This window comes from Aethalodelphis obliquidens, unplaced genomic scaffold (assembly GCF_003676395.1).
Source record: "Aethalodelphis obliquidens isolate GAN/ISIS:26980383/991018 unplaced genomic scaffold, ASM367639v1 scaffold44, whole genome shotgun sequence".
In the NCBI taxonomy this organism is placed as follows: Eukaryota; Metazoa; Chordata; class Mammalia; order Artiodactyla; family Delphinidae; genus Aethalodelphis; species Aethalodelphis obliquidens.
Genome location: NW_020837988.1, coordinates 13,389,544 through 13,409,772, shown reverse-complemented (window position 1 = coordinate 13,409,772; position 20,229 = coordinate 13,389,544). Strand labels below are relative to the sequence as shown.

General features: G+C 43.6%; 1 protein-coding gene across 5 annotated transcripts in view; it reads right to left on the bottom strand.

Moving 5' to 3' along the window:
• The window catches only part of PITPNC1 (phosphatidylinositol transfer protein cytoplasmic 1), a 256,038-nt gene that overhangs the window by 105,184 nt on the left and 130,625 nt on the right, over positions 1-20,229 (bottom strand). For 4 of the 5 annotated variants that reach the window (XM_027081162.1, XM_027081160.1, XM_027081158.1 and 1 more), the window contains exons 3-4: positions 9,594-9,682; positions 8,556-8,563 (exon numbers count right to left, since the gene is read on the bottom strand). In XM_027081162.1, the coding sequence (XP_026936963.1) occupies positions 8,556-8,563; positions 9,594-9,682 (97 nt within the window). The remainder of the gene's footprint in view (positions 1-8,555; positions 8,564-9,593; positions 9,683-20,229) is intronic. The other variant, XM_027081161.1, reaches the window with a different exon arrangement.

Here is a 20,229-nt window from a genome sequence, read left to right as displayed (position 1 = left end):
TCAGAGAAAGACAAATATCATATGATATCGCTTATATGTGGAATGTAAAAAAGATACAAATGAACTTATTTACAAAACAGAAACAGACTCACAGACATAGAAAACAAACTTAAGGTTACCAAAAGGGAAAGGCGGGGCGGGGGAGGATAAATTAGGAGTTTGGGATTAACAGATACACAATAGTATATATAAAATAGAGAGGGCTTCCCTGGTGGCACAGTGGTTGAGAGTCCGCCTGCCGATGCAGGGGCCTCGGGTTCGTGCCCCGATCCGGGAAGATCCCACATGCCACAGAGTAGCTAGGCCCGTGAGCCACGGCTGCTGGGCCTGCGCGTCCGGAGCCTGTGCTCCGCAACGGGAGAGGCCACAACAGTGAGAGGCCCGTGTATTGCAAAAAAAAAAAAAAAAAAAAGATAAACAACAAGGTCCTACTGTGTAGCACAGGGACCTACATTCCATATCTTGTAATAACCTATAATGGAAAAGAATCTGAAAAACAAATATACATATGTGTGTATAACTGAATCATTTTGCTGTACACCTGAAACTAACACAACATTGTAAATCAACTATACTTCAATTTTTAAAAAATGCAAATAACTTTAAAAGCTACATTATGGTAGAGAAGCATATTTTAGCTTCTGCTCTCCCCCCCACCAAAATGGCTGAATGAATTTTCTTTGATGTACAAAGAAGAGCTTGGGAACAGCTAGAGCAAATGGAACTGGGATAAATCGGACAAACAACACTGTCTGTTCCAAAGTCTTCCCCAGGCAGCAATCAATTGGGTTGCTGAGATGTGGAGACAAGTCCTAGCCCTGCATAAGGACAAAGGCACTTCGGCGAATAAGCTTGTTTGTAACTGGTTCACCCGTGCAACCAAGTTCATTTTCTAAAGTGAAATAAATCAGAATGCATAAGCTCACTGTCATCCCCATGTACTGCTGCCTTGGCTGTTTGGTCTAACAGAATTGACTTTGCTTGAAAAGAACTTGCAGGTTCTGTGTCACCTGATTCTTAAAAAAAAAAATCATTACAGTTGGGAGTTCTTCAAAAAAAACTCTGGTATTTGAGTCATAGTAATCTTCAGGCAACACATTAGCCCACTAAAATTTAGGGAAAAAGTAACATTTACTGAAATAGAATTGGTCCACTGGCCTATTTAGTGGGCACGTAATAGCTCTGACCCTGAGAGAAGCTTCTGGAGCATCCCTAAGTTTTAGAAGACTGGCTTTGCAAAATCCGAGGTCTCACGGACAAACAGAGTGTGGGAAGTGTTGCACACTACAGCCTCCTTTTGGAGATTCACAACGATACTGTTATTCTACAATAACAAAATGTGGTAAAATCAGTATAACCCGGTGTTTCCTTTACTTAACTGGCTATGAACCATCTTAGTGATAGTTATAAACGGTTCCAGACTGTTTCTGTCTAAGTTTTCTTGAACCTGGAAGACTTCTGAACTTGGCTGCTCTGACTCTATGACACCAGCCTCATGCCATGACCCATGACTCACCTGACTTCACCACCCTCTCTGGGAGGATGGTCTGTGCCTGGCTCATCCAGCATCCTCAGCTGGAAGACTGTTTCTATGGCCTGGTCCCTAACAGGTCCCAGCTCATACGGCCCCATTTCTAAGAAGGGATACTTCCATTGCCCCCTCCACCCCCAAATTACATACTGCCCCGGATACTCAGGGTTAACTGTGATGCAGAGACTTAACTCCCATCATTACTCCATCTCCATGATGCCAAAAAAGGAATATTTAGGGACCTCCATTCTATCTTAGCTCACATAGTAGCTGAGATGGCCAGATTGTCTTCTAATTTCCTTCCAGACAAGACCACTCCTAGAGTTCAGGTGTAATAATGTATTTGCCCTAGACTTGTAACTATTTCCTGGTTATGCAATTTAGGGGTTTCTACTGCCCTTGGCTGGGAGTCAGTGGAAGGTGGGGGAGGGGGAGCTTAAGAAGGACGAGAGGCCTGAGAGGAATGGAGGTCGGTCTGTACACACAGCACCCATCAGCTCTTTCTATTATCGGGGAAGCTGATGAGGTCAAGATTGAAAGTGAAATTCCTATCCAGGACAGTTAGCTGCTTTCAGAAAAATACCTCTATCTCCCTAGTGCCACTCCTGGGAAGATAACCCGAGTTCACCTTGGGTTACTGACGACTCGATTGTGAGCATCCTGACTTTCTTCCCCAGCAGGACTAACCCAACACTGAACAAACGCATCTCTCACTGTGGCTCAGTACCATTTGAGGTTCTCATGCAAGAGTCATTTCCTACCCCCTGGTTTCTTACAGTTGACTTTTTCTACCTCTTTCAACTAAATAATTAAAATGTTGGGTAGCACTGGACAGCCCACTACTATCTTTGGGGAACGGCTAGCCCTTCCAACTAACAGAAGGGTGCTCTCCATTTGTCATCACCTCTTCTGCGGATTCGAATTGAAAGATGTTTTGCTGGAGTGGGTGCTCATGGCAGCAAAATACATACAGCAACTGTATATTCTAGGTCACTGCTATCGACTTATAATAGCTTGAGTTTTCAATTTCTTACAAATGAGAAGAAAAGCCTTTTCTTCCCCCCTTCATTACTACTGAGGTTGAATTGATGCTGCTGAGCTATGTTCATACTCCAGTGAGGCCTTTTTTTAGCCCTAGAAAAACAAAATCGGCGACTTTGGAAAGCAGCCAGTCTCCTTGGGCACCTTCCTCTGTGACTTTATAAACTTCAGAAGAACCGGCAGGTTTTGAAGAACTGGTTAGATGGTCTGTCCTCTGGAAAATAGCTGTTGTGTTGTTCTTTGTTTACTGTACAATTAAGATTTTTTTTCCTATAACCGAGCTAAAGATATTTTCTTTCACTTCCTGGGCAAATGGCATTTCCACATAATCCTAAACACACACGGTCACTCACGGTGATGAAAAAGCTTTTACGTCTTAATAACTGTGATAACACCGAAGCCCTAGATGACCCTGAAGAGAAAGTTCCCTTAGCTGGATTTTCTCACAAATGAGGGCAGCGTGAGGTCTCAGTAATAAGCTGGGCAGTCAGAAATAAGACCCAGGGGATCCTAGGAATAGACATACAATGCTCTGGACTAATCATATGAGAAAAGACACCTGTCCGGAGTATTACTGAGCCCCTCTGCCTCCCTGAGGGAGGGTGGAGTATGGTGACCCCAGTTGGGAATTTGGCTTTGGGGAAGTTTTGCTTTGGGGCACAGATAGGAAATATGGGGCTTGGAATGACATCAAGAAGAGGTATTTAGGATTAAAGGATCAGTGGATAAAGAGCCCAGTGAAAAAGCATTCAAAACAGGGGAAAAGATGAAGACAATTGAAAGCCTCTGTCCTAAATCCTGGGAGCAGACCCTGTAGTCAGAGAGAAGAGTGGGCTCTTCCTCCCGGGTAGAGAGCGTGAGAACACGGCTGAGTCCTAGTCAGGAGGAGGCAGGCAGCTTCAAAATGAACACTGCAGGCCTGAAAGTGTGCACCTGCAGCCAGAGAGAAAAAAACGCAGAGGTCCTCACTGGGGAGATGGAAAGAAAAGCTGTGCTATATTTGGGATGGAAAATAAAAGTGGACTAGCCGGGAACAATGTTGCTTCCCTATGGAGAATTAAATGCAGACCTTGCCCTGAAACTCAAAGCTACCATCACCTGGCCTCCACATGTCTGGGCAGCCAGGATCCAGCAACATCACATGCCCACTGAGCCTGGAATGACCACATGGCGGACTAAATGTTTGTTCCCCTCCATTCATATGCTGAAGCCCCAACCCCCAAATGTGATGGTATTTGGAGATGGGGCCTTTGGGAGGTCATGAGGTTTAGATGAGGTCATGAGGGTGGGGCCCTCATGATGGGATTAGTGCCCTTATAAGAAGAGACCAGAGACCTTGCTTTTGTTCTCTCTCTGCCATGTGAGGACACAGCAAGAGGACTGTCAGCAAACCAGGAAGAGAGCTTTCATCAGGAAATGAACCAGCTGATACCGTGATTGCGAACTTCCCAGACTCCAAAACTGTGAAAAATAAATGTCTATTGTTTAAGCCACCCAGTTTATGGTGTTTTGTGACGCAGCCCAAGCAGACTAAGATAGAACAGGTATCTACAGGTGGGAGTTCTACTCTCCCCAAGGTCCAGCTCAAACCCCACCTGCTCCAAGAAATCTTCCCACAATTCTCCCAGGCAGAATTTCTCTCTCCTTTGCACAATCCTCTGTTTGCACTTTGACTGTAACACATAGCACTGGTCTTCCTTGAATTACTGACAGCTATGTATTCACCTGCTCTCACTTTATTTTCCCCTACTCTGTCCCATTCATTCCATTTCACTTCCTGAGTTAATCCTAACTGAGGCAGGAAGTACTTACGTTGTTATGACATATCATGTGATTGGCCCCACCATTAATGTGGCATGTCAACTGCAGGACAGTTTCCTGAGTTATACAATTCTCTCTCCTCCGTTTCCCTTGGCCTGCCAATATGCCCCTGTTCTTATAACCTGATTTTTGTTCATTAGTCTCTGAGACCAGTTCTGCCCCACTGTCACCCCTCCCCCTAACAGGCTTGCCAGATAAAATATGAGATGAGGTGACTTCCCTGTGCCACAACTGCTGAGCCTGCATGCTACAACTACTGAAGCCTGTGTGCCTAGAGCCTGTGCTCCGCAACAAAAGAAGCCACCATAATGAGAAGCACGTGCACTGCAACAAAGAGTAGTCCCTGCTCACCGCAACTAGAGAAAGCCTGCATGCAGCAACAAGACCCAGTGCAGCCAAAAATAAATAAGTAAAAAATAAATTGAAAAAAACATGAGATGAGCCCTCTTTTAGTATAAGTATAGCCCATGTAAGTTTTGAGACATACTTATACTAAAAATTACTTGCTGTTAATCTGAAAATTCAAACTTAACTGGACATTCTGTATTTTTACTTGCTAAAGCTGGCAACTTTATCAGCCCAGCATCTCATGACCAAGTAACCTATGTAAGAGGGCTGTGTCCTATTCTCACCTGTACAGCTTTTTGAGGACTCTAGTCCTGTCTCTGAAGCTCACGGCCCCAGTGCAGGGGCCAGGGCCTTCCCTCTCACATTGCAATCGTTTTTCTGGCTGGATGCCCAGTGCCATTCATTCTGCCCAGATTCCCAGTGCCGTTCATTCTGCCCTCTGGTCTGAACCTCTGCTGTTAGCCCAGCTCAGAGCTCATCCAGGTCTGAGTGCCAGCCCGTCCCCTGAGCTGTGTGATGGCCTGTCCCACCTTGCCTCCAGAAAACTCCAGGACTTGCAGATGACTCCCAGGTTTTGACTGGAATGTCTAACTATTTCCCACCAGACTGTGACTTCCTAAAGGGCAGGGGTTATTGCTTAATGAAGCCTAGCATCTAGCAGGATGCTTTACACATTGTTGGTGCTCAATAATAAATTACTGTTAACCTAAAATTGAAAGATGATGTTATGGGTTGAATTGGGTCCCCACTAAATATATGTTGAATTCCTAAACCCAGTTCCTCAGTAATGTGATCTTACTGGGAATTAGGGTCATCACAGATGTAATTAGTTAAGATGAGGTCAAACTGGCATAAGGCAGGTCCTTAATCCAATATGACTGATATCCTTATAAGAAGAAGAGAGAGACACAGTGAAGAGGATGCCATGTGAAGATACAGACACACACAGAGGGAAGACAGCTATGTGAAAACGGAGGCAGAGATTGCAGTGGTGCTCCCACAAGCCAAGGAATGCCAGAGGCCACCAGAAGCTAGAAAGAGGCAAAGAGGGATTCCTTCCCTACAGGTTGCAGAGAAAGCATTACCCTGCCGACAACCTGATTTAGACTTTTAGCTTCCAGAACTGTAAGACAATAAATTTCTGTTGTTTTAAGCCACCCAATTTGTGACACTTTGTTACGGCAGCTCTGGGGAACTATCCCAAGGATTACATTAGGGAGGAATTGACCAAAAACATGAGGGCCTAGAAGAAATCAAGTAATACTTGAAGAGTCAGAAGGGGCTGAGTATGAGACTATACAACTCTAACTTCTTCATGTTTTGTCTCCAAATTTCCTCAAGCAGAAATAATTTGTGTCCCTTTAAAAGTTTGAACTGTATGATTAGACCTGCAGCAGTACTGTGGGGCAGAGACTGGGCAGAAGTAAAGGCTATGAGCCCCTCAGAAATCCTCCATGGCCTGCACAGAGGTGGGCACAAGAGACCAGGGTTCATGGTGATGGAGACTGGCGGGAAAGGCTTCCATGGGAGGTGCGTCCCTGTGGGGAAGGCTTTGTCAGGAACCATGGTTTCCATTCTGTTGCCTTCTGTTTTCAGTACTTTAATACATAGCCTTAAAAAATGAGCACAATACCACTAAACATTTTTCAGACTTCATTTCTCTGTTAATCACCCCCATATTTCACAGCAGTGTCATGAATTTATGGAGAATAAGTACTATCAGTTTCGGGTCAAGTCAAGGTGACCCAATTCTAAAGCAGCAAATAACTGCCTTTGCAAAGTTATAGGGACAAGCATTCTCTTGGCCTTGCAACTACGGATTATGTTTCAAATGAAAAGTCCACATACAAGCTTAGGGAGACTGTGGGAAATGGGGTCACATCAGCTATCAATAAAATCAAATTAAATCCTAGAAAATTAGTACCGTCCAGTCTAACGAGCCCAGTCTGCCTTGAGGGGCACCAAGATATAGTCCCATTTATTTGTCCATAGAACTTCCATTTTAATGATGGCAGCTTCCAGCACTGTATGATATATAATAATAACGGAGGATTTACCAGGTACCAAGGATTAGGCTGAGATTTCATGTGGATTATTTGATATAATCTTCATATCACCCTCACGGGAAAGTTATCATATTTTCCCCTCTTACAGATGAGGAAATGGAGGCTTAAAAGGAATTAATCTGCATGACTGTTAATGGAGGCGGGATTCAAAAGATCCCGAGAAGTCTTCCTCTTGAAGACGGTGCAATTGATGGGGCTGGGGAGTGCTGTCCGGGAACCACTTAATTGCCTGCTATTTATAGGCAACTTGCTAACAGTTTTCCATACATTAGATCAGGGGTTGATAAACTATAGCCTGGGGGCCAAATGCAGCCTACTGCCTGGGTAAACAGGACGAAGCCCATATCTCTACATATCATCTCTGGCTGCTTTCTCAGAGACAGAGACTGGCCCACAGAGCAGAAAATATTTACTAGATGACCCTTTACAGAAAAAGTCTCCTAACCCCTGTGTTAGATCATTGAATCTTACTACTAGTAGCTCTATGAAAAAGGGATTATCCCAATTTTAGAGAGGAAGAAATTTAGGTTCACAGAAGTTAAGTTCCTTGTTCTAGAACAGTGTTTCTCTGACCTCTAAATTGTAAAGATTGTATTTTGCCACAGAACTGCCTTTTTTTCCCCAAAGATAGGGACATCGGGGAGGGTGCTATATATATTCCTTCATTTCATAAAAGAAAAGACATTTTAATACCCAAGAATGATGGTTCTAATTATCAACAGTCCTTTAAGTGGAATAAATTTAATTTTATGAAAAACTTTTTTTTTTCTTTCATTTTGCAAAGGATGGGTGAGAATACAGTAATGGACCAGCATGAGTTCAAGAACTGGCAGTTGTGGGTCATTTACTTAAGAACTTTAGCTAGTAAGAACCAGAGGATATTCAGGCCTACCTGACTCCAAAGCAGGTGACACTCTTGTATCTGTTGGGACTACCCATCTACCTTTGACCCATGCATTCCTTCTGTCATTCAATAACTATTCATTGAGAATCTACTATGTGCCATGTATGTACCATGCTCATACCAAGGACATGAGGAATCATTTTTCTCCATGTAGTTCTCACCATCTCTCTCGCCTTTGGCTGTTTTGATTAAGATTAAAAACTCAACTCCACCACAGCTCAGTTAACCATTTTCTTCTTATGACAGTTTGACCTGTTTGTCATTGGGGGAAATGATCCAAATGAAAATACCACAACACAATGACCTTACAGACATTTTTTTTTAAAGTGTAAGTAATGACTCTACAGGCTCTTAGGACAGGTAGAAATTAAACGACTTTATCAAGCCACCGAGACTGTCCAATCTGAGTAAAATAGTTTGAACGTACCTCAATAGTTTGACCTTTTGTTTCAAGGTCTTTCTATGAGGGATCAGGTCACAGACTATAAGGAAAAGCCTCACCTTCCATTGATAACTACCACCATCTCTTTAATACCACATTGCTAGAAACTGTTCTATTACAGTGAACTATCACAAGTAGAGCAGTCAAGCTATTTAAAAATACAAGCCAAAGTTAATTATGTAAAGGCATTTTAAATTAACATTCATACTCTTGAACAAATGAGAACATTCAAATTATTGCATTATATATAACTATGTAATAGCCTACATTTAAATATTTCTGATTCTGAATTATTCCTCTATTTTTTTTTTATTACATCGATAAGATGAGAAGCACAAGGGAAGTTCCAATTACTCCACTGATCTTAGGCTGAATATTTTTAAATGATTAAGTGAAACTTACTGTGTATTCTGGTCCCAGATGTTCATTTGGACAAGAGGGAAAAGAAAAAAGAGAGAAAAGGATGATTTAGACCACACTTACATGCAATATAAAACCACAGAACTAATAAATATTGCTGAATTATAATTATTAAAATTGTGGTAAAGAAACCTTCCGAGGATTAAACCTTCATAAATACTAAGTGTCTCCATGTTTGCTCTCGAAACTCTTTCACATACTTCTGTGGCTAGGTAGATAAGGAGTGTAAGATAAGATTCAATTAGCCTATAGGTTTGTGGCTAATTAAAAACCAAAGAGTTGGCCTTAGAAAAGCAGAATTAAAGACTAATAATTCCAGTAGAGCATTTCATTAACCACAAAGGAAATCTTTTAAGTGGAAAAGCAGCTTTTAAAACCAATAAGACCCTGTCAGGATGACATTCAAATAGGATCTTGAATTTTCATGTGTTCGAGGGCAGGAACCAAACCTTCTAAATTTTTGGCCACAGTGTCTAGTTCAGTACCAACACTGAGTGTTATTATCACTCCACTACAAGTGAGGAAGAAAGTGATTTTCATATTATCCTATTGCAAAGGAAGTGCTTTGGAGCAGAGAGACCCAACAGAACCTTTTATATAAATTACAGTCAGGTTTTGTTTTGTGTGTGTGGGGGGGCATTTGCAAAGCAAACAAGTCAAAATAAACAACTTGTTTATGAACAAACCCCAACTCAACATTATTTGGGGATTACTGAGAAAAGAGGGAGAAATAAGAATCATGAAATCTCTAGAAATGTCACTAAAAAGAGTTTCCCATTTCTTCTCCATATGTTATTTACTACAATCACTTTAAGAAGGAAGATGGAATAGTTTAGCTTAAGCCCCCCAACCCCCTGCTAGGAAGAGTGCTGACCTAAAAGTATGGAGCAAAGGGTCAGGGAGATATCACAGCGTTCCCACCAGTCCCTGCTTGGATAATCCACCCTCAGTCAGTGAAATCTGAATCCTCGTATGTCCTTGCATGGATACATGCAACATACTGGGTGTACAAGGACTTACCTGTAATCGTGTAGGGATAATAGTTCCACGCCTTCTCTGTAACATAAAATATCTTGGGAACAACAGCTCTAGCCCAACTAGGCAGTTTGCTAAGACGAAAGAAAGAAAGAAAGAAAAAAAGACAATTAGAGTCTGTCCAGGGCCTCACCCTGCTACATTTTTCCGGAGAAACTGACTGCTAGAGAAATCAGAGGACTTCTATTTCCGCTCTTCTCTCTGTAGCCACTCGGTCCCCACCTCCCTGGTCTTTACCATAGTTAAATCGTCCTCAGTTCATATTTAGGACACGTAGGATGGCCACAGACACTAGAAGGCAGGAGAGAGGCAGAGAACGGATTGGTTCCCCAGAAAGAACCAACACTGCCAATACCCTGATTTCAGACTTCTGGCCTCCACCCTGGGAGGAGATAAATGTGTGTTGTCTAAAGCCACCCAGTTCACAGCCATTTGTTGCTGCAGCCCCAGGAAACTAATGCAAAGACAGAGTCATTCCTCTGGAACAGGCACCTGGGCAGCCATTTGCAGAAAACATTCTCAAAACAAGGAAAACCCAAGGGCACAGGTCCCAAGACCCTTGGTAAACCAAGGACGAATTAAGTTTTGCTTTGCTTTGTTCTGTTTTCCTTCTGAGGCAAACTCTACAGCTTACGGCAGGCCCAGAGAATTCCTTTAAATATTATATTTAAATATATAGAATGATATACTACTGAAGTATGGCTGCATGATTTTATTCCCCACCCAGCACTCTACTGTGGCGTTTTCTGTCTTTCCAGATGCTACCATTTTGTTTCTTTCCTATGCTGGTGCCTACAGCTAAGTGTCTGGGACACCAACGTCTAGCAGTACCTCACACCCAGAGCGATGACGCAGACTCCCAGCTCCTGAGGGTTGCGTGTTGGCAATAAAGAACATCAAGAAGCGGTTGTGAGTTGCAAGCTGATGTAGCTAAGAGAGGGGGGACATCAAGGTAAAAGAACCCCAAACCCCCAACCCCTCTTGGACATGGGGTTTAAATGACATCCAGAGCCAGTGAAATACTGTGCACCTTGCATGTCTTCCCAAATTGTTTCTCTTATTTCTGACAGTATCCAGTCCCTGCTTTTTAAAAGGCAAATATGTATTTTCGATGGCTGGTCAGACCTAACCCAAAGAAAGCTCCAGGCCAATACTCGGTGCTAAAACAAATGGGGAAATCAGAGCTGCGTCCCCCGCCCCGCCCCGCCCCCCCGAAGCCGGGTGAGTGTCAGATGGAGGCCACTGCTCTCAGGTGTGCTATGGGGGCGCACGGAGCAGTTTTATGATTCACAGGACAATTCTTCTTGCTGATCTAATGCACAATGTCTCACTCCCATAAAATCATCTCTGCAGTAACTGCTCATTTACCTTAGAAGGAAGGGGCTGCTTCCCAACAGGGGTTTTTACAGCTTTCGCCTAGGATTTATTCTTTCAGTCACTGAAACTGGAGGGTAACTGGGGTCAACACTGAGTGGGAAAGTCGCATTGGGCTGGCTTGCGGGAAGTGGTCACAAGCATACCGTCCCCCAGGTGCCCTCCTGTTTGCCACCACACCCCAGAGTGATATGCCAAAGTGTCATACAGGGAGGTGTGGAGCTACTCACAGGCAAGTGGTTTTCTTGTGCTTTTAACGGGACCGAAACAGGATTGTGGAATTTCCCCAAGGTAAGTTAGGCATTGTTCAGTTTAGACAAAGTACTTATGTCTCCTTACAAGCATTAGAGCCCTTTCTCCACTGTTCTCTAGTGCGGGGGGTGTTCTGTCTACACTGCACCCCTCCCCAGATTCACCAGCCTCCTCTTGATACCACTTTGGGACCCAAGTCTTCCTCCCTCCATAACTCAATCCCTCTGTCATTTAAAAAGTCTCCCAGCAGAACCACATCCCTAAGCAACAATCATTTTCTGGAAGGAAGATGACAAACACTGGCCATTTTCCACTCATGTTGAAACTTGTCCTATTTGTAAGTGGTCACGACTCCAGGCTCTAGAATCTTTATCTTAGCTGCTTCATCCACCAATGTATGCAGAACTATAATCAAATACCTTTTCCAACAAAACGCCCGAAAACACATAACATTTAGCCAAGATGGCTGATACAATTTTATGTGACTTCTAAACAGTCTGGAAAGGAGGCCCTTCTGGTATAATCCATTTACCAGGCCAGGCACAGGAGGTGTTGGAACAAATTCTGTGATATGCCATTTAAATATTTTTAAGTCCACTAGAGACCTTCTCCTAGCCCCTGACTTCCCCAGAGCACATTCAACATTCAAATCATTTTTGTCTGAGAAAGTAAAATTCGTTTTTCCATGCAGCAATAATTTATCAGGTCTGCAAAGGAAAATGGAATTAAATTAGACCCCACTGCTGCTGTCCCTTTTGTGATGTATACTGCCTACAATTCCAAGGAGAAGCCTGTCATTCAAACTCACTACCTGGCATCAAACAAGAACCTCTCTTCTGGAAAGGTGGCATGACTTGAATCACGTCCTCTTGGTCCAGTGGCTGAGACTAAACCTCCCAAGACCATCTCACCATGGCTCAGGCTTTAGGGACACTGAGGAAAAAGACAAAATTCTAAAACCTTTAAGGAATTAGGAAACGTGCTGACATGGAATGCTACCACATTTCCCCAAAACCTTTGTCCATGCCTACCAAAGATAAACTTTTCAAATTGTTTTGTTTCTTACTTCTTTACTTCACATGGAACAGAACATACATCAGTGACAGCTGGTCAACTTGTCTCAGGTTAAATGGGACTGTCCTGGTTCTGAAACAGGAGAGAAGGGGGCAGGGCACAACCTTTGAAAGAATGACATAGCCCGAGGACATGACATAAACTGATTAGAACCAAATGGGTCCAAGATGGTGGACAAGTCGACTGCACTAGACCTTGAGCCTTAGTATACGCTCACATCAGTAAGCTAAATGACACACCCACAGGCACCGTGACAGTTCCAAGACCCACCATAAGGATCAAAAAGTGGGCGGTGACCCAATTACTGGAAATCCCCGCCCCTTCCTGAAATAGCTGGAATACTCCTCCCACTCATTAGCCTATGAAATTACCCACCCCTATAAAAACTGACAACCCCCACACCCTGGTGCCTTTCTCACCTTCTGAGGTGGCCCACAGTCTGTCTGTGGAGTGTGTTTCTCTCTAAATAAATCCATTTCTTACCTATCACTTTGTCTCTCACTGAATTCTTTCTGCAATGAGACGTCAAGAATCTGAGCTTCATTAAGTCCTGAAACCAGGTGTGTGATCTCAGTTGGAAGACTGGGTGTTGGCCGGGTCTGAGTCCCAGCCACGAGGGTTCGAGTCCCAATCAGGGTTTTGGCTGGGTTTGAGTCCCAGTCTGGGTTTTGGCCAGGTTCAAGCCCCAGCCACGTGGGTTCGAGTCCCAATCAGGGTTTTGACCGGGTTTGAGTCCCGGCCACGTGGGTTCAAGTCTGTATTTGACATGCACAGTTTCAGCTGGTGACCACAAAGAGACAGTGATAAGGTAAGAAAATGTTGAGAGTCAGCTCTTGGTCCTAAAGAGGCCCGTGGGATGCCACAAGCCATGCATACTGGGGAAGATGCTCTGCCAATGTCTGCTCATTTTTTTTTTTTTTTTTTTTTTTTTGCGGTATGCGGGCCTCTCACTGTTGTGGCCTCTCCCGTTGCAAAGCACAGGCTCCGGACACGCAGGCTCAGCGGCCATGGCTCACGGGCCCAGCTGCTCCGCGGCATGTGGGATCTTCCCGGACCGGGGCTTGAACCCGTGTCCCCTGCATCAGCAGGCGGACTCTCAACCACTGCGCCACCAGGGAAGCCCTGTCTGCTCATTTTTGACTGGCGGGTCAACCCTGTATACTTATGTACATCCAACAGCAGGTCCAGGACAGAATTATTAATCTCTATACTCTTCTCCTTGACCCTGAGGTTTTTCTCCTACATTCTTGTATTCTTGCTCATTCCTGCTCTATTTCTTTCTTTCTTCTGTTAACCCCAGAAGACCTGTGTGGCCACCAAGGTGTACTTTTTATTGTTTTTACTCCCCTCCCTCTGACACTCACAAGTGCTGACCCTTTATTCCCAGCTTATAGCTAGACCAACTCCTGTTCATCATCAACACCGTTGGGGACGTCTTCTGTGCCATCTCTTTGCGACTTCTGGGGAACTAACACCTGGTTGGGAGACTATCTTGGAAGGGATAGCATCTAAAACTAAGTGCAAATCTTGACTAAATTGCGTGGTGGATTTTGACTTAAGAGTGGAATTTTGGATAGCTCAGGAGTTAGAGACGTCACCTTAGGCTTGTCTGAAATGGGTCAGGGCTGCATCAATCCCAACCAATACTCCTCTGGGCCATATACTCTGGGGTCGGGAAAGATTTGGACAACAGGAATTAAAAGGAAAAAAACTTAGTGCGTTATGTAATCAAGTTTGGTCACAATATGAGTTAGGAAATTTAAAATGGAGTGAAGTACCCTATGTTCAAATTTTCATGGCCTTGTATCTAGGCAATGGAACCCAAAATGAATTTAAGGCATGTGTAGCTCGGGAGGGATAACTCTAGGAAGGACACAAAGGACTTAATAAATGTGATTAGGGCTTCCCTGGTGGCGCAGTGGTTGAGAGTCCGCCTGCCGATGCAGGGGACACGGGTTCATGCCCCGTTCCGGGAAGATCCCACATGCCGCGGAGCAGCTGGGCCCGTGAGCCATGGCCGCTGAGCCTGCGCGTCCGGAGCCTGTGCTCTGCAGAGGGGGAGGCCACAGCAGTGAGAGGCCCGCGTACCGCAAGGAGGAAAAAAAAAAAAGGACAGTTTGTGCTGTGATTCTGGGAAAAGAAGCCTGCCTCGTGTCAGTTCTTGGAAGGCTCTGCATGTGGCGAGTGTTAGGGTAATGTGGCAGGGGTGTGGGGAGCACCCAGGGGAGCCAGCCACATGTGTCAACATCATCAGGCAGGAGCGAGGCACAACCAAGGTGGAAATCACTTGACGAGATGCCCTGTAAGATCCCAACCAGGCCTAAACATTCTGTTTCTGTGATGTTCCATGGGAGTAGCTGAGGGGGCAGAAGGCAGGGGACCCGGCAGCATGAGACGCCTTGGCGTGTTCTTAAGGATTGAGATGGGGACCAAATAGAAGAGCATGGACTGAAAGGTATGTTGGGAAGAAGGCTCTACGTGCTCTATTTTCTCCAGTATATATATGTATATATTTTTTAAAATAAATTTATTTATTTCTTTATTTATTTTTGGCTGCCTTGGGTCTTCATTGCTGTGCACAGCCTTTCTCTAGTTGCGGAGAGCGGGGGCTACTTTTCATTGTGGTGCGCGGGCTTCTCATTGCAGTGGCTTCTCGTTGCAGAGCATGGGCTCTAGGCACGCGGGCTTCAGTAGTTGTGGCTCACAGGCTCTAGAGCGCAGGCTCAGTAGTTGTGGCCCACGGGTTTAGCTGCTCCGTGGCACGTAGTATCTTCCCGGACCAGGGCTTGAACCCGTGTCCCCTGCCTTGGCAGGCAGATTCTTAACCACTGCGCCACTAGGGAAGTAACATCCAGTATATATTTAAAATACTATTAATTTATTTAATATTATATTCTATACATATAGAATATATATTTATATAGAATATATGACTGAATATTCTAAAATATATAATGTTCTTATATACTTGGCTATTGTTTCACTCCTGTCACTCATAACTAGAATGCGTTCCCATCAGGGCAGAGATCTTTGTCCTGTCCACTGCTGCTCACCCAGCCAGCACCTAGAATGATGCCTGGCACACAGCAGGTGCTCAATAAATATTTTCTGAATGAATGAAGATCGTCTCTGGATATTCAGAAGTCAATAATAACCATGAAGAGTCTTTCAAAATAGTGCGGAAATAAGCTCTTAGGTCAGAGTCTCTGGCCCCAACACTTCCTCTTTGACCTGTTGCCTGGGTAGTGGGCTCTCCCTCTGCCACATGAGCTGTGGGCAGTTAGCTCATACTGTGGGGAAGATCTGGGAGAACAGGAAGAAGAAATGTGAAAGAAAGACCCAAGCCACAGCAACAAGGCTCTACCAATGAGCTGGTAGGTAAGGTAAAGTGACCAGCTGGTGGCTTTGCTTATCCAGTTAAACAGGATTCATGGCTTAGGGAAGCTGTACCCTCTACTACCCAGAGCCACGAGAAGCCAGGATAGGTTGCCCTGCAAGGCAAGAGCCATGTAGTGGGAGAAATGTTCGCGTTGTGCAAATCGATTCACGCATTAGGCGGAATCACCGTTAGAAGCTGGCAACCCTCCCTGACTGGCAGCTGCCAGCACAGCCTAATTAATCCAGCAGCAGTAGTGGAGAAGAACATGACACTTCATGACTGATAAACAAGCCTAAAAATAGGCTCCATCTTTTCTCCAATGCCCCTCCCCCCAATCAGATTCCCTCTCCTCATGAGCTTCAGTGGGAGGGGATTGGAGTGATGCTAGGGATGAAGTGAAAATGAAAGGGAACAAAAGAAAAGCCCCACCCTCACATGATTCTGGACAACAGGTTTTATTTAGAATCGCTGTTCCAGAGTTTGATTAGTATCTTGCCTCCTTTCCCTGGATGCCGGTTGAAACCAGGATTTTTGAAGACAAGCCAAGAAATACCACTTATTTGGTTAACTGAACTGGATCAAAGGCCCAAGGACAACCACCAAATGTACTAATGTATTAGAACTAATGTAATGTTCTAAATGCATTAGGCAGCCACCCAAATGTACTGCACATAACTGTATCAGACGCTACAGGAAGGGCCAGAGAGTGGAGTAACCCCACAGTACTGGGAGATAAGAGGCAAGTACTAGAAGGATAAATGGCATTTGAAAAAGACATTATGCTCAATTCAAAAATGGGCAAGGGATTTCAATAGACATGTCTCCGAAGAAGACATATAAATGGCCCATGGGCACATGAAAAGATGCTCAATGTCATTAGTCATTAGGGAAATGCCAATCAAAAACCCAAGCAAGATACCACTTCACACCCACTAGGATGGCTGTAATCAAAAAGACGAACAATAACAAGTGTCGGTGATTATGTAGAGAAATTGGAACCCTCATACATTGCTGGAGGGAGGGTAAAATGGTGCAGCCGCTTTGGAAAACAGTCTGGAAGTCCCTCTCCCCACCCACTAGTAGCCTGGCTTGGCCTGGGAACTCAATGGGAAGCTTATGTTTGGAATTTTATTTTATTCTATTTACTTATTTTTTTGGCCATGCCATGCAGCTGGCGGGATCTCAGTTCCCCAGCCAGGGATTGAACCCAGGCCACAGCAGTGCAAGTCTGTAACCGTAACCACTGGGCCACCAGGGAACTCCCCATGTTTGAAATTTTAGAACAAATGATAGAAAGAAAAAATGGACAATTCAGACCCACCCACAGCAGCCACGATGGTAATGGCAGAATGAAAAGGTCAGTTTCACTTAAAGATGGTTGTCATCATTGCTGCTCTTGGCCTCTTGGAGCTGCCCTGAGAGCTGTCCATTCTCAAGCCTCCAGATAATTGTGTGGACCACTAACATCCTTACACAAAATGTCCTTTCTGGTCAAGACAGACTCAGAGAGGAGGCCCTGATGACACAGGGACTGAGTACTTCCAATACCCCAAATAGCTGCTTTGGGTAATAAATCAATAAAGCAGTTTCTGAATGTGATTTGTCTTCCCATACAGATTGACATAAGGAAGAGCATGCATTCCCTTTGCCAGCTCGTGAATTCAGGTCCACAGGACATTGGTATTTCTTTGCGTTGTTATTTATTTATTTGGCCACACTGTGTGGCATGTGGGATCTTAGTTCCCCGACCAGGGATTAAACCCGCGACCCCTGCATTGGAAGCGTGAAGTCTTAACCACTGGACCACCAGGGAAGTCCCTCTGTGTAAATTATTAAGTGGGCACTGGAACATCTTGGCTACTTCCAGTCCAACTCTCAGGACCCACTTCCCTGTGGTCAGTGAAGGGGTCCACAACATGCTACAGTGACATCAGGATTATTTTGAGCTGAAGACATTTGAGAATCCAACAGTCGCAGAAAGACACCTTTTCTGAACTCCCCTTATCTGCATAAAAACAGAACCTCCCAAAAGAATTCAACTGTCATAAATCCCCTTCTCCGTGAGTTTCACAACCAGAGAAGATTGACTCCGATCACCAGAGACAAGAAGTAAGCACCAGGATAAGAAATCACCTAAATAGACTTTGTCACAATGTCCATCTTGTCTCCCATCCATTCTCCTAAGGCCTCATTTATTTTCATACATTTCTTTTCCCATAAATCTCTTTTCTCTCCCTCATTAAAAATTGTATATAAGGGCTTCCCTGGTGGCACAGAGGTGAAGAATCCGCCTGCCATTGCAGGTGACACGGGTTCGTGCCCTGGTCCGGGGAGATCCCACATGCTGCGGAGCAACTAAGCCCGTGAGTCACAACTACTGAAGCCCGCGTGCCACAACTACTGAGGCCCGCGCACCTAGAGCCCGTGCTCTGCAACAAGAGAAGCCACCGCAGTGAGAAGCCTGCATACCGCAACAGGAGTAGCTCCTGCTTGCCGCAACTAGAGAAAGCCAGCGCTCAGCAACGAAGACCCAACGCAGCCATAAATAAATAAATTAAAATTTATTTTTAAAAAATGGTATATAAGCCCCAAATTCTAACCACCCCTTTGAGTCACATTTTTCTGTATGCTCTTGCCTATGTACATGAATAAAAACTTGTCTTTTCTCCTGTTTATCTGTCAGTTTCAATTTAATTCTCGGGACCCGAATCACCAATAACTAAGTAGACTGAAGAAAAGTTTTTCCTCCTTGACACCACTCATAAGGTGGACAGATGAACTTACAAATAATGGAATCGGTTGACCTACGGCCCTACTTTGATCAGAATACAAGAACCACGTCTTAATTATTAAGAGATTCTCTCCAACACCAGAGCAATTTGTTACACATTGTCAATTTCAATACACACTCATTTAATGAATCACAATTACAAAGGAGCCTCACCAACATGGCAGTCCCATGACCTGTGCATGCAGGACATGGGTTAACTCGAGGTGGGTTAACTCTAGTTTGTAACTACAAAGTAGTAGGTTTGGTTTACTTTTATGATTACGAAAATACTTATTATTTTATAGCTATGTCACATACCAATTTTTTCTTTCTTTCTCTCTTACTAAACCATAATCTCCCTAGTTCTGAGATAAAATAATGGACCTACTTTAGATTTGTGCAAAAGGAGCTAAAGGTATATTTTTTTCCTGTGCCTCACTGGTTATTCATTTATGTATGCTGGAGAGGAGATGAGACAATATCTGAAACAGACTTTAAGTATAGAAAATTAGGGTTGAAAAGGATCTGAAAGGTTGTCCATTTTAACCACCTACTTGATGTTTGAATCTACTCAAGGACAGCCTGACAAGGGTGTGTTCTGCTTATGCTCAAACACCCCCAGCAGCAGCATAATTGACTATAAGTCACCTTACTTTGTTCTCTGATGGCTCAAATACTTAGATTTCTTCCTTAAACTGAGCCTAAATTTTTCTCCTGGCATTCTCACCCATTGGTCTTAGTCTAATTGGTCCTCTTGAGGTCATCTAGAATACATACGCCTAATCCTTCTCCCACCTGATCAAACCATTATACACCCAAGTCTAGCTTTTCTAGGTTAAATGTCCTTGGTTTCTTCCGGTATTCTTCATATCACTTGGGTTTCTAATCCTAAGATTCATATGAACAATTCTGGAAAAGTTCAGTAAGTAGGAGAGACTCACCCTACCAGACATCAAGACTCCTTATAAAGCTTTAGTAATTAGGAATTTTAGGATTATATTCTCAAATTCTGTTTAAAAACAACCTGGTTGGCATTTTAATTAGTTTTGCCTTAAATTTATAATTGATTTGGGAATTGATGGCAACTTTATTACATAGCTTTTCCCATCCATGAATATTCTCATTTGTCTAGGTTTTTTAAAATGTCCTCTGCTAATGTTTTATATTTTCCTCCGAAAAGATTTTGTATATCTTGTGGATTCTTTACTGGCTACCTTTAGGTTTCCTTTCTCTTATAAATGGAATTTTTTAAAATTATTTTTTCCATTTATTGCTCCTGCACTATAATAGTGTTACTGATTTTTGTATTATGAATTTTATACCCAGCAATCTTGTCAAATTCTCAAATCGATGTTAACAATCAGTCATAAATCTGATCAGGTCATGAATTACTATTATTATACTCTGAGGTATTTGATTTGCTAAAGTTTCATATAGGATTTTCCTGTCTATGTTCTTAACTGAAATCAGTCTATAAGCTTCCCTTTTATACTGTTACTGTTCAGTTTTGTTATCAAGATTCATGTGGTAGGCACTATTAGTTGCCTTCCCAGCCATCACCATGTATTTCCCACCTCCTTTCTTAGAAGCAGATCATGCCTCTCTTGAACATCTTTCCTTTTTTAATCAGGGAGGAAAATCTCACATCTCATTGGCTGGAACTAGGTCACTTGCCATCCCTAGTTGCAAAGGTGGCTGGGAAAATAAGTATCTGACATTTTCAACCCGTGAAATACTTAGAAATTTTTACATTTCTAAATGATGAGGGAGTT